Genomic DNA, 13,833 nt, shown 5'->3' on the forward strand with positions numbered 1-13,833 from the left:
GTGCAAGTAACCGCAAATGACATCAGTGGAATATTTTACACCCCAAAGTTATGTTAAGGAAATTCATTTCCAAAGACTGATGGTTCCCGTCTTCCTGAAAACCTGAGAATTATGCAAATGAACTGAGTCACAGGATGGTAGGCTTGAATTGGGAAGTACAGGGTGAAAATCTCTACTGTTTCCTTGTGCTGGGACTGCCTCAGTGCAGGTCTCATTGTCTCTGGTGCCAGCAAGGAGAGATAGTCATGGTGCTCTGGTACTGGTCTGTCCTTTGTGCCTCTGGTGCACGTGTTTCTCATTTCTTATCAAACTGTGCCATTGTTCTCCTGTTGTCTTACATGGAAGCAATAAGGGGTAGTTTAATTACCTCTCTGCTATAATTAACAATGTAGACATTAGGGAGTTTGTTTGTGTTGGTCTAGTCATGTTTAGCTGTCATACAATAGGTATGCTGTGAGCTCTGCAAATGAGTTGTCTGAAGACCTGATTGTCTGGATAGGTGTTTGGGATCAAATACATATTGAGGAAGAAAGCTCACAAAATGTTGTTTGTGTCTTTGAAAATGTGACTCTAATATGTAATTCCATATAGAAAGAAGAGTCTGAATAGATTATTTCTTTGTCTGTGCTTTTCTCAGCAGGGACATATATGAATAAAGTTTAAATATTCTATGCTTTGTGATCACAGACACAATGAAATTCTTGGGAGTAGATATAGTAGCATGAGATGTTGGGTTCTGTAAGATTATTTTAAAAAAGAGCAATGGTAAGGTAGTTTGGATGTCTTGGTATAAAAGTACAACTTTAACCTTTCACAGTTTTATTATTTCGCTAATGTTCAGGGGTTATCTTAAAATTCTATGTAAAATTCATACTTTTGAAGACCAGACATAAAAGACATCATTCCTTCTAATACTAGTATTACATCAGACAATGCTGAGTGATATTAATGTTTAAAAAGAATATGAAAATAGTGAAACTGTAAGGAGTTTTCCCTGTTTACTCACAGGTTGAAAAATACTGAGTTTTGGTAGATTTTACATATTGCAAGAAACTTCCAAAATTCCAAAGCAGCAGCACTGTCATAGTTTGTTGTATAATTAAAGGTCACCTTCAGTCTCCAGAAATGCAGATGCAGCTGATTACAACAGGAGTTCATGGAGATCTGAGTAGCAACTTGGGCCTGCAGTCCTTGATCTTCTCTGATATTTAGTCTTGGTATTTACAGATACAGAAACTTTGCAGGCAGTTGTTATTTGAAAAAGAAAAGATAAAGGAAATCTCTGGAGGGAAAATGCTGAAGATACGTTGACATCACTAGCAGCAGTTCACTGTATTACAAAGTTGTGAAAAGGCTGTGCTTTTTCAGCTAAAGAAGAGTTTATGTTTAATAGTTATATTAAAAACCAGAACTAACCATGAACATGTTAAGGTTGAAAATTAAGTTAGAAAACCTTGGTAGTTCACATTTTTGTGGGCTGTTTTGGTCAAGTGTATTGCTGACATTATGTCAAAGTAAAGCAATATTTTTACGTGAACCTATATGGTCTGGGTCTATATGAACCCCAGGATTCAAAATATGCACTGTTAACAGTTTTTCACCATCAAAATTCATGTTGCAGCATGAAAATCTTTATGAACAGAAATAGGAATTTGAAGCAAAGATTAAAGGCATTTCTGATTGTTTTAGCCATGCTGAAAGAACTTGAATGATGTAAACAATGGAATAATAGCCATGCTTTTTCCTTAGTATTCCTATAATAATGGCAATCCCTGAATCTAATCCCCTTATTGTGCATTTCAGAAACTGTTCTTGAGGTTCACATGGTGGGTCTCTTTCAAGTCAATAATTCATGTAATTCAAAAACTTCTTATACTCTTTTAAAGTATAATTTCATTCTGACAATTAATTGTACCTCTAATTGACTTTGTCATTAATCATAATTTGTATCCTGTGCAGTATGATGGTGAACAAGGTCATGTATAGTGCCATCAGAACTCCTTTGAGGATCAAATTCAAAAGGGTCCATTGTATTAATTACTATTTATTACAATAGCTTGTAGGGAAAAAAAGCATATATTTTGAGAATACTATTGACTGTTTACTACATAACTTATGGGAAAATAGTGTAAATGAGAAGATTTAGATTCTTTTGTTGCTGCCATTTTGAAGTTCTTGTCAGTCAAGTTTGCAGGACTGAACAACAATAAAGTCACAATTGGTTACAGTTTCTGACAGTGAATTTTATACAGTGTATTCATCTATTTAAGAGTAGTACTTTCATAGGTACTACTGACAAGGAATAGAAAAAGAAATACAAATAAACTTTGCTTATAATATGAACAAATTCTTTTTTTTCCTTAGAAAGACACACGTTAACTTCCTGACATGCAAGTTCCCTTACCTTCAATTATAATGCTATATTAGCATTGAATTTTGTATTAAATTTTCTGTTTATTAGCAAATGTCAGAAATGTGTATCAGTGCTGGTGGGCCACTGGGAAGATGCGGTTTGGCTACTGAATTTCCTCAGTAGCAGGTGTGTGTAATTCACACCCCACAGGCTAACAGAAAGGTGGAATTTTGGCAGCCTAGCTTAAGGAAGAATAGTCTATCTTTTTATATCTTGGTGGAAGGTTTTGGTTAAAGACCACAGGCTTTTCCTTCAAGCATTTCTTCTGCTGGAGGAGACCAGAGGAGCTGAGGTCATTGAGCATTCAGTTCATGAGCTGAAACTGGCAGGACTGCATTCTGAACCTGCCCGGCAGGATGGAGGAGAGACGGCGGGCAGGGGCTGGCCAGGGGGTCAGGAAGAGCTTTCGAGGAAGAGCCTTAGGGCATTTAGGGGAACAATTTCCTAAACGGATGCTTGAGCACACTGCATTTAGAGCAGGCGGGGGGAGGTCCCTCCCCTGCTCCCCCCTAAGGAGCCTGGCAGCAATTCCCCTTGCTCTATCGGAAGGACAAGATGAGGTTTGGGCATGGCTCCCACCCCTCTTACTTCACGTCTGAAGTCACTTCAGCTTCCTGTAAGAAAAACTGCAAGATGCTCATCCCTGCCACAGGAGCACTGGAAACTGAGTCCAAATTCCTCATTCAGCCTCTTTCTTTTCTTCCTTTGGCTGCCCTCCTTCTGCAGTAGCAGTCTGGGAGAGGAAGGAAGGCTGTGTTGGCTTCAGGCTGCCAGTCTGACACGTGCAGACTGGTCTGTCCAGAGTCTCCATGCAACTGCCACCTCTCCTTCAGTAACCAAAACATCTGCACATCTGGGGTAGCTGCCACCTCTCCTTCAGTAACCAAAGCGTCTGCACATCTGGGGCAGCTGCCACCTCTCCTTCAGTAACCAAAGCATCTGCACATCTGGGGTAGCTGCCACCTCTCCTTCAGTAACCAAAGCGTCTGCACATCTGGGGCAGCTGCCACCTCTCCTTCAGTAACCAAAACATCTGCACATCTGATGTGCAGGTAGCTGCCTGCTGGCTGTGTGCATTCACAGCATTAACATTCCCACAGCCAAAACCAATAGCAACAGCAATAGCTGGCTGGCAGGTAATACCTAGATGTTGGTGCAGCCAATCCTGAAAACTACACATGTATATTTAGAGGCATTCTGTTTGCCCAGAGGAGGCTGATTATAGTGCCTAGTGTTGTAATCACACTGCAGATTAAAATGCAGATTATTTAAAGTTGGTTTTTTAATTTACAGAATTAATGTACTGTGAAACCATTAAGTCTGACCTCCAAAGCAAGTCACTTATATTTGGTTTGGGGAGTTTGCTCATCTTCCCCCGTACCTTCTCTTTTCCCACTCTGGGTTGTTGAATAGTTAAGATTCTGGAGGTTAGGTGATTTTTATTGACTCACTGTCTGCTCTGTATTAATGTATTCAAAATGTAATTTTTTTTTTTAATAAAAGAAGTAAGGAAAAGGGAGCATTACAGATTTGCTAGAAAAACAATTTGATGATGTATGTACCAAATAAATTACCAGGATTTCCTTGTACTTCCTATTTTAGAAAATAATTTTAATACCTCTCAATTAAATCTCATATTTAAGCAGCAGGGTGTTTTGGCAGAAGCCAACTGCCATGCACTAATGAACTCTTATAATTTGCTAAATTATTTTAAATGAATGACAGTACATTTAGCTTTTTAATGACTGTACATTTAACTTCTGAACAACTTTGATCAAGTCCACTTTTAGTTAGACTGCCTGCTGTGCTAAACTCTTAATTCCCAAACCCAACTCAGTTATTCAGAAAAATTGTTAATCAGAAACATTAAATTATTTTCTGTTTTGGAAGCACAAAGTCTACTGGAGACTACTTGGCCAATTCATTACTTTTCTTTTACCTGCCCTCAGTGCTAAGTCTGGATGAGGCTTAATGTTTGACAGTACTTTGTGTAAAGACAACTGGAGAGCTTTCTTTTTTTTTAATTGGGAGATCTCTATTTTGCAAGGTTTTGCCTTTCTAAAGAACACCTATGTTTTTTGCCAATTATATAAGCTGCCACAATTACAAAACTTGAGCTAAAACTTGGTTCATTTTTTCAGTTCCTGGCTGGATTCTGTACATGCCTTGGGTAAAGTCAAAACACGAGAAAATTATTCCTGCTTCCTTTTGTACTGTGAAGTCGCACCATTTGTTGAGCCTGATAGAAAGAGCTAAGCTGAAATATTCCTTTTCTCTTGTGGATCAGAGTACAACTGAGAAAATGAAGACTCCCACAGAGCTTTTCTTTTTCAAGGGAATATGCATTTCTATTCTCTCCTGCTACCCAGTCTCCCCTAGGAATTTGATATTTAATGCCTAAGATGTGCAATGGATATTTTTCTTCTTTGCTACACATTTTATTTGTTCACCTTTTACTTGTGCACATCTGTATCCAAACTGTATGTATACTTATATATGCTAGACAACCTCAGGTTTTGTCTTGGACTCAATTACCATCAATCTCAAGCTAAAAAATACCAAGAAGCAACAGCCCAGTTTATAAGGTTTTTGTGAAACTATGATAATAACAATTAAGGAAATTATTATTTTAAACTATAACCCTGGTAATCTCTCTTCAGATCTTCTATCTTCAGATATCTCTTTTAATTACTTTTCCCCACTCCTACAGCATATGGTTTCATCAGAAATCTCTGTTGGTCTTGAGCGGAGTTCTCCAAATTATGATAATATCTATTTGCTGTATTATATGATATTTACTTTTTATCAAGTGTCTTTTCTCTAGCAGGCACTTAGATATGCATGACAAGTGTTACAGGGAAAGAATTCCGTTTAGCTGACTCTGTTCTCACCAAGAAATATACAAAGGCAAATCAAGACACAAATTCTTCACACAGATATAGCAAGAGTCTGCATTTGTCTTTGCAAAAATCCCTAATGTATATTTGTTTAAGTCTTTAAATTTTCTAAAATGTTTCAAATGCCACTGTGCATTATATGTACTGTATGTGATTATCTATATCAGGAGAAGATATATACTTATTTAACAAAGATTTTAATACTGTTTGAAGATAGGAATTATTAGCATCTTAGTAAGACAGGCTCTTTAATTTTTTCTTGATTTCATAGGGAAATACGTTTACAACTGAACATGGTGACATGACAATCATTCAGTAGAGGAGAGGCTATTTAACCTAATTGTGGTTTTTTGTTTGCCAGTGGCCTGCTCTCCCAAGTAGCTTCAGCTCTGAGCTTCCCACTGTGTGTGTATGCCCTGTGGTTAAAACCACACCTTGCAAAAGCATGATGTGCATGTGGAAATCACATTAGAAAGCCACACAGAATCAACAGTTGGGCTTCAAAGAGCCTTCCTGTCTCTTCCAGTAAAATTTCTGCTTTTGTAGCACATCCCAACTGTTCACTGAAGTTACAGGATAAACCTGAAACTTTTGCAATAAAAGTCAGCTTTACAAAATCTTCCAAAAAGGTGTCACCAGTTTCTTGCATTTATTTGCATTTACATCCTCTAAAATACTTAAATGTAGTGCCCTTAAAGCAAAAAAAAAGCCCTGAGTAGTCAAAAAGACAGCCATGCAGTGATAAACATGGCCTAAGCAGAAGTGATTTCATTTTTATGAGCTGGAAAATCTGAAAGGTAGGTAAGGCTGCCAGCTCCCACATGGTGAAAGCACCTCTGTGCAATATTATAATTGCCCTGGTGAAAGACAGAAGTTGTATAAACCCCCTGGGAGTGTTCAGATCTGGACCAAGTCTTGTGTTAGCTCCTGACCAGAACGGCTGTGAATAAACATGCTGAGCTTTCCCCTCTTGCCGTGCCTCCAGGCAGCTCCTGGTGGCTCAGAGCACGTGCCCTGTGTCTGCAGATGGCCTTTCTGCCTGCCCTGGAGCTGCTCCCCCAGGTGTGCCAACTTCTCCTTGGGAAGCCCAGAGCCTCCTCAGGGGTGGGGAAGAGCATATGGTGAGCCATACGGTCCCTCTGAGGCTCCTTCTGTCCTGCTTGTGTCAGCTGCTGGGTGTGAGACTGAAGGCCAAGTGTCAGAGACATCCCTGTGTCACAGCAACACCATCCTGTCACAGCAACATCATCCTGTTGCTCTGCCTAGGAGAGCAAATGTGGAAAACAAACCAAAATCCAAGCTCCCTCCTGTCGTCTGCCTTAGGAAAGAGAAGCCATTTAAAATTTTTATATTCCATGAAGATGAAATACCAGAGGTCTTTAGTTTTAAAGCTTCACAATGGAGTTTTCATGAGGGAAAAGTGAGGGATTTGGTTTCCCTGAAGACTGTGGAATAAGAGACCCATTGACTCTAGGAAAGCCCAGCCCCAATACCTCCCACTGAGTTTGTGTGAAGATAGCAGCCTAATTTAGAAAACCAAAAAGCACAGCTATGTGGGACTGTAAACCCTCCCCTCAAAAGAGGAGGGACTCAGAAAAGTTACCAACAAGATACAGCACACAGCATGTACAGGACACCTCTTACTCCTGTCACTCCCACTTCAGCATTCATAGATTTATTTTAGATTTTTGTTGCATTTAAATTAATACTGAAGAACTTTTCTCGGTGACATTGTTCCCAGTGGGTCACCTTGTGTTTCCCCCAGCTGGCCCCACAGGGTTGCCCCATGTGCCACTGGGTGGTTCTCTGCCATCTCCCATACATGGGGAGGAATGACAGGCAAAATTAGTACCCAGAGGGGAAGGAAATTTTCTTGGCCTGTATTTATTTAATTCATCATGTATGCCAGACCATCATTTGACCCCTATATACAATGATTGAATTGAATTGGTTTGTTTGTTTCAAATAAACTGCTGGAAGTCACAAGGAGCCATTTGTATCAATTCAGTATGTTAAATCTTAGCCATTATACAGATAAAAATTCTGGATGAGTTAACCTCAATAGAGGTTAAAATAATGAATGGATTTTTTTATGATCTGAAGCTGTAGTCCACCTCTTCTGCTCTACAGAGATGTCATTCCTTTTTAAAAACTCCAGATTTTCCCTCTGAATATGTCCCTAAAGAAAAGTTGTTCTGAAAGTGCGGAGTTAATTCAAGATTGCCAGCATTTCAGCTTGACAGTTTCAGTGGGACATATAAATCTCTAAACAGCAAAGGAATAAATGGAAATCTTGGGTGTAGTTTAGTTCTTGGATTGGCATAATTTCCTTTTTCTAAAATTCTGTTGATGAAATTTTAAAACACTTCAAAAATACCTGCTGATTGGTTGTGCTACTGTTCCTCAGTTTAAAGAGAACACATGGAGAGCCCATTTGCTACCTCTGACAATATACTACAATTTTGGAAAGAATCCCATGCAGAAAAAATGCTACTCATTAAATTTATGTTCTCTAAACTCTGAACATTATTTGCAAGTTTGTTTTATTGTTAGCCTATTTCTAAGCAGTTTGGCTACAGTGCTATATTGCCTAAGATACAAGTGAAAATTCTAAGCATGTGCCTATTTTTATTTTTTGCTTTATATTTTATGTGCTAATACAAAGCTTTAAACTTTAATTTAGTTCTTCCAGTCTTTGCAGTACGACTTTGATTTTTAAAAAATCTACAAATATAATAAAACAATCTGTCATAAACAAAGGAGGCCTTAGTTCTAATTTTTTTCTGTCCCATGGAAGATGATAGGTAAAACTTCATGTATGATAAATCATCTCCATCGGTTTTTTTTCTTTACATAGATGAAGATGTCAAACCATTTACTCCTGAGAAAACCAAGGAAATTGTGATGTCTCTACAGCAACCTGCAGTCTTCTGTAACATGGTTGGCAACTGGCCAGCCCTGCACTGGAATGTGGAATACCTTTCTGCTGTGTTGGAGGGAAAGACAATCCAGTTTAGGCTGGGCCTGAAGACAGTGGATTTAGGTGAGAATGAGGTGGACAGGCATTAATGTCACAAGTCTCTTTTCCAGGTCCTGCAATTATCTGCCTTTTCATTATAACTGTTTTTCCTCTAATGTATTGCTTTTCATTGCAGGCTTTGTTTTTAGGAATGGGATCTGGCCAGCAGTAGAACTCTCCCTTCTCTTTCTCATGTGTTTATTCTCAGTAGGAGGTGTGGTGGGTAACACCAGCATTTAAGAACCAAGTTTCTCAGTGTTCCTTCCTTGCTTTGTCGTGTGTGTGTTTGGTCCTGGTCTTACACATGATTAGATTGTTCACATGAGCTGAGCTTCCATATCCATAAGCCTGACTGTGTTAAGGAATTAGCTAAATAATTAGCCAGACTTGGAGTATTTATCTATATGGTGGTAATTCTCACCTTCCTCCATAGGTTTTTAAGATTTAGGTGATTTTCAGTACTTTAAGGTCCTGTGATGGAAGACATGATGGAAGTATATAGCATTAAGAAAATCATTTGACACCAGTGCAGTAATTTCACTGCTAACCCTCCAGGTTCACTCATACATCTTGGAACATGCCATGGGAGAAAGACAATTTTTCAACTGGATTTTAAATACTACAACTTCATCTCTGTCTGTAGGCACACAGTAGGGTGTCCTTGGGACAGACTGAGTTTCATACCATGGGGGGAAGACAGAAGAAACATGTTCCATCTGTTATCTACTTGAAAGGTTCTGCACTGCTTTATCCCTGCCCTTTACAGCTTTTGCCCTCCCAACAACATACCTAAATACATTTTGCCATGCACTTTCTCCCTTCTGCCTATAAAGTATCTTGACTACCTTTAGGATCTTTTTTAACCCTTAGGCTAGAAAAATCCACTTTAAAAATATTTAATATGTCATGATCTTTTAGACCCTACCTAACTATTCTTTCTGTAGTCTTCTAACCTTTTTCAGTTGGAGTTCCTCTTTCTTGGAATGCAGAGTCTGCACAAAGACTCCAGATGAGGGTCTGCCAGTTCCAGTGAAAGTGGTAGGATTACATCATACTATCTTACTTAACACTGTGAAATTTGCTTTCTTCACAGCATCATGACCATGTTATTTCATGTTCCATTTTTGCAAGAGAAGTGATGAAACAGAAGTGTTAGAGGGAAAATGCTTGGCGTGTTAGGATTTCAAAGCATTTTACCAGCATGGATTAATGATTTCTGTGCCATTCCTGGGGGGAACAGATATTATTTACTCACTTTCTACAAATGGGAAAACTGAGGTGTAGAATTAAAACCTTGGTACACATCTTCATAGCAATATCTCTGTAGTTCAGTGAGGTACCACCTAATTCTTGCACTAATTGTGAAATGCATCCCATTGCCAATAGAGAAGGTGTAGCATATATATTTATATATATTTTATATATATAAATGATATTTGCCTTGTTGCCTATATACCGTGTTACCTTATACCTTGTTAACATATCTGAGTTGTAACAGACAAGGCCTACCAGGTAAAAGAATAGTTTTGATCCTACTCTCCATTAATTAGTAGGCACTTTTTGAGAGCCAGATGGATGTTCCAACTGGCAGAGTTTCTGATGGGACTGATGGAGTGTTATGTAGCTAAGTCACAGATTGATGCTACCAACTGAGTAGATAAGAGTCACCACTTAACAATAACTTGTAGTCACTAGAGAAACAGAGTGGATTTAAATTGGAATTTATATCTTGAAGCATCTAACTGCATTTTGCTTTTTCCTAAAGGCATTTATCCCTGTGCAGAAATCATTTTGCCTCCAGGAGCCTCCATTATGTGGTAATGTTGGTTGGAATTGTCTTTGAGGAGATTGGTACAGCCTTCAGGGGTTATATTGTAACTGAATGAGACCTGTGATGCCATAAAAAAATTTTCAATATACGAATATATTAGTGAAGCCATTTTCCAAGCCATCTCAGAGTCTGAAATAATGTGATACATTCCATGTGCCACTGTCATTTGGAAGGTGGTTGATCTCACTATTGCATGCTTAAAACTACTTTTAATGAGGGCCTCTCTTTCTTATTGTTCCTGCTAACTTACCTAGGTGAAATGGAGCCAGTCATCTGCTCAGAGAGAGAACAGAATTTGTATTTTAGAATACAACTAAAATTGCATTGATCTCTCTCTCTCTCAATATTCTTTCCATATCCACAAGAGGTTTATTGCCTTAAGACTAGGTGGGACCTCTCCTACTATGGAATTGGAAATGCAAAAGAAAAAATCCACTCTCCTGCTTAAAGGCACATCTGGTGACACTCTGAAATGGCAGCTTCAGAATTTCTGAGGTTATTTAAGTGAGGTTCATCTGGAAAACTCAAAATTCATGGAGATCTCTTACTACAGCAATTCCTCATCTTTCTTTAGTGCTACATCTGCATCTGGATGGGTTTCCCAAGCTGAAGATTCCTTAATGTACAAAAGTGAGAATTGCAAATGGGGCAACTTGGTGGGAGTTGCAAGGATTTTATATTTGCTTTTCTTACTAGTTTGTAACATCTGAAGCATACCAATGTGGATGGTACATTTGAAATATGGAAAAATGTGAGAGCTAGCAGTATTATTTGTATATATTATTTGTACCTAAGTGTGTTTTTTATAGTATTCTGTCTGATTACACAAGTTAAACAGTTTGTGTTCATAAGAAAGGGAAAAAACTACAATCAGTGGACTAAGCATTGACAAAAGATACCTTCAAAGAGAGTACCAGAGTTCATTAGAAGAACAGTGAAGATGCTATTAATCAGGAAATCCCTACCCATCTGGTTCCAGCCACACTAAAAGATTTATTTTTCTGATGTGGGATAAGGGATAGGCCAAAGCTTCAGAAGCTTTGCTTCTGACAGAGAAAATGTGGCATTACTGCCATTGTGTCTGATGGCTACCTGGAGCACACCAGCACAAAGTAAGAAGAAAACTTAACAGAACTGACTTCTGTATGCAGCCATTTCTTGTTTTGACTGTTTTTGGTGGTTGCATAGTAAAATGAATCAACAATGAGTTTACTGTGAAGAAGCCAGAGAGAACAAGAAGCTGTCATGTTAATCAGTTTCTGAGTCACAGGATCTCTGGAGGATGTTTCTCTCTCACTGATGCTGGATAGAGCTGATGCTGTCAGATGTGCAGTTGGATGGGAAAGGGCTGCAACTTGACCATCTTGCCAAGAGGTTTTATCACTAAGGATGGCAAAAGAATTCAGATCTCTGAGGTTTGATATAGAGGGAGACTGCAAAGGTGGCTGCAGAATCAGTAGCTGAATAGGAGGCTGAAATGCAGTACAAATACTGTACACAGATTAAATGTTGCATAAAGCTGAGATATGAAGTGGTTATTGGACTTGGATGTGCATGGCCAGGTTCTTTTGTTTGTGAGTATGCCTGTGTTTTGTTTTAGTATGAAGTGGCTATTCCTTGCTTGGATTATTTAATTCCCCAGCAGCTGTGAATAGGGGTTTGATTTTCTTTAAAGAAAGGAGAAGATATTTCACTTGCATTCTTAATGGAGCTTTAGGTGTTTTCTAAGGCTATTACACCTTTTTTGTCTACATTTTCCTTAGTACACATTGCAAACACTCTGAGAAGAACAGATGTTGGCAACTGTCAGAACCAAACCTTAACTAAGGAGGAGAGCTGCTTCTCTGAAACCCACTTTTTCCTTCTCTCCTTCCCTCCAATTTCCATCTGTGGTATTAGGGGAAAGAGGAGGACTGTTATGCCTTCAGGTAGCATGTCATCAGACAGAACTGGCAGCCTACTTTAGACTTGCATGGCTTAATCTGCAATTTGTCAATAACTAAACACCCTCAGCTTTAAATGATTAAGTATTAGCAAACTGGTTAATAATGCTGTTGCTTTCTGTTGCTCATTGCTAACATTTTCACCCTTGTTGCAGCCTACAACCTACAAACCCATCTAAGCAAACTGTCTAGATTGCCCAAATGTGTTTTTTATTACTATTTATTTTTCCATAACCACCCACACCTTGGTATTGAATAAGGTATCAATCAAACCAAGAGCCCTGCCCCGAGGAGATTGTATTCTACAAGATAGTCTTGCCTTTCATAGTTGGATTTTTTTTTAATGAAACTGAGAGTGAAATATGCTGTGAGGTAGAAAGAGCATATTTCTTGCCTTTAAAACATTTGCTTCTGAGTTATCTTGGAAAATATGCAGTGTCCTAAGAGTGTCATGAAATGAAAAAGTGTCCTCTTTTTTTCTCATGAAAGTAATACAGATATTGAGGCACCCTCAGTAGTGCCTCTTTTGTCTAATCTTTCTGCCAGACACCTTATAGTAAAATGATAAACATTGCATTAAAACCTGGGTATCAGGAGAGGGACTGCAACACAGATATGGGATGCAAAACAGAGGGTTTTGGTTGTGATTTTGTGACTTGCAAGTGATTTATATGTCTTGTATGCAGTCCTTAGGTAGGGAGCCCATCCACTGACACTTTTAGGTAATGATTTTATAGTAGTGGGAAGGAAACCACTACCTATGCTACTACAATGGAAAATAATAGTGATAAAGGTTTGTAAAAGCTGTATGAGACTCTGTGAGAACTGCTGCAGTAACAAAATGAAAGCGGTTAAGAACCAAGAGCTGCTGCTGCACAGCAGTGAAAGGATCCCATTTCTGTGCAGCTCTCTGCAAGTTACACAAGATTAAATTGCAGCTCTGTCATTGTCATTCATGCAGGCTGCAGTAATTTTTCCTCAGTAGTAGTTATAGTAAAGTAATATTTTTTTAACACTGAATAAGTCTCTTTGAAGATGGCACAATTAGTGGTGGCAGGAAATGAAGATCTCTGATGAACTGCAATTAAAATATTCTGTGATGTGGGCTACCTTACAGGCCTTCCAAGTGACCTGACCTTGAGCTGAAAGGCTGTATCAGTCAGCCTGACCAAAGCATGCTGGGAGCAAAACCCTGCTGGTAAACACTTTCTGTGTCTGCCAAGGAACACTGCAATATGCTTTTGTCAGCCCCAAATGAAAAATAAGGCCACACAGCATTTTAGATGGATCATTGGCAGCATGTGTGTGGCTCCATACCTCACTTTCTATGCATGACCACACTGGCTTGGTCATTGCTTCAGGGAAAGGGTAAGATGAACATGTCCATCTGCATAAATCTATGGAGACAAAATGAAGGATACAGAAATACTTGATGTGCACATTTGCACCTCACACTTAGGAAGGGAGATGAAGCAAAGCTCTTTAGTGAACTTGGGTGTGTTATTGAGTTACTGTGCTGAAGAACAACGCTAACTATTGGTCTGCTTTTGTCTCACAGCAAGTTCAAGTTAAGAGCCATTCAATTAAACCTTAATGAAAAAGCAATAGTCTCAGACTTTACTTATGAGTTAGGTCATGAGAACCATTTTATTGACCAGAGTCAAACTACCTAGTCAGATTTGTATCTGATGTTCCATTTAACCACAGCTGAGAGAACCTGTATTATTTTT

General features: G+C 38.7%; 1 protein-coding gene across 3 annotated transcripts in view; it reads left to right on the forward strand.

Moving 5' to 3' along the window:
• Positions 1 to 13,833, forward strand: part of HSPBAP1 (HSPB1 associated protein 1) — a 38,337-nt gene that overhangs the window by 4,031 nt on the left and 20,473 nt on the right. For all 3 annotated transcript variants that reach the window (XM_063161771.1, XM_063161772.1, XM_063161774.1), the window contains one exon: positions 8,168 to 8,353. In XM_063161771.1, the coding sequence (XP_063017841.1) occupies positions 8,168 to 8,353 (186 nt within the window). The remainder of the gene's footprint in view (positions 1 to 8,167; positions 8,354 to 13,833) is intronic.

This window comes from Melospiza melodia, chromosome 8 (genome assembly GCF_035770615.1).
Source record: "Melospiza melodia melodia isolate bMelMel2 chromosome 8, bMelMel2.pri, whole genome shotgun sequence".
NCBI classification, from domain to species: Eukaryota; Metazoa; Chordata; class Aves; order Passeriformes; family Passerellidae; genus Melospiza; species Melospiza melodia.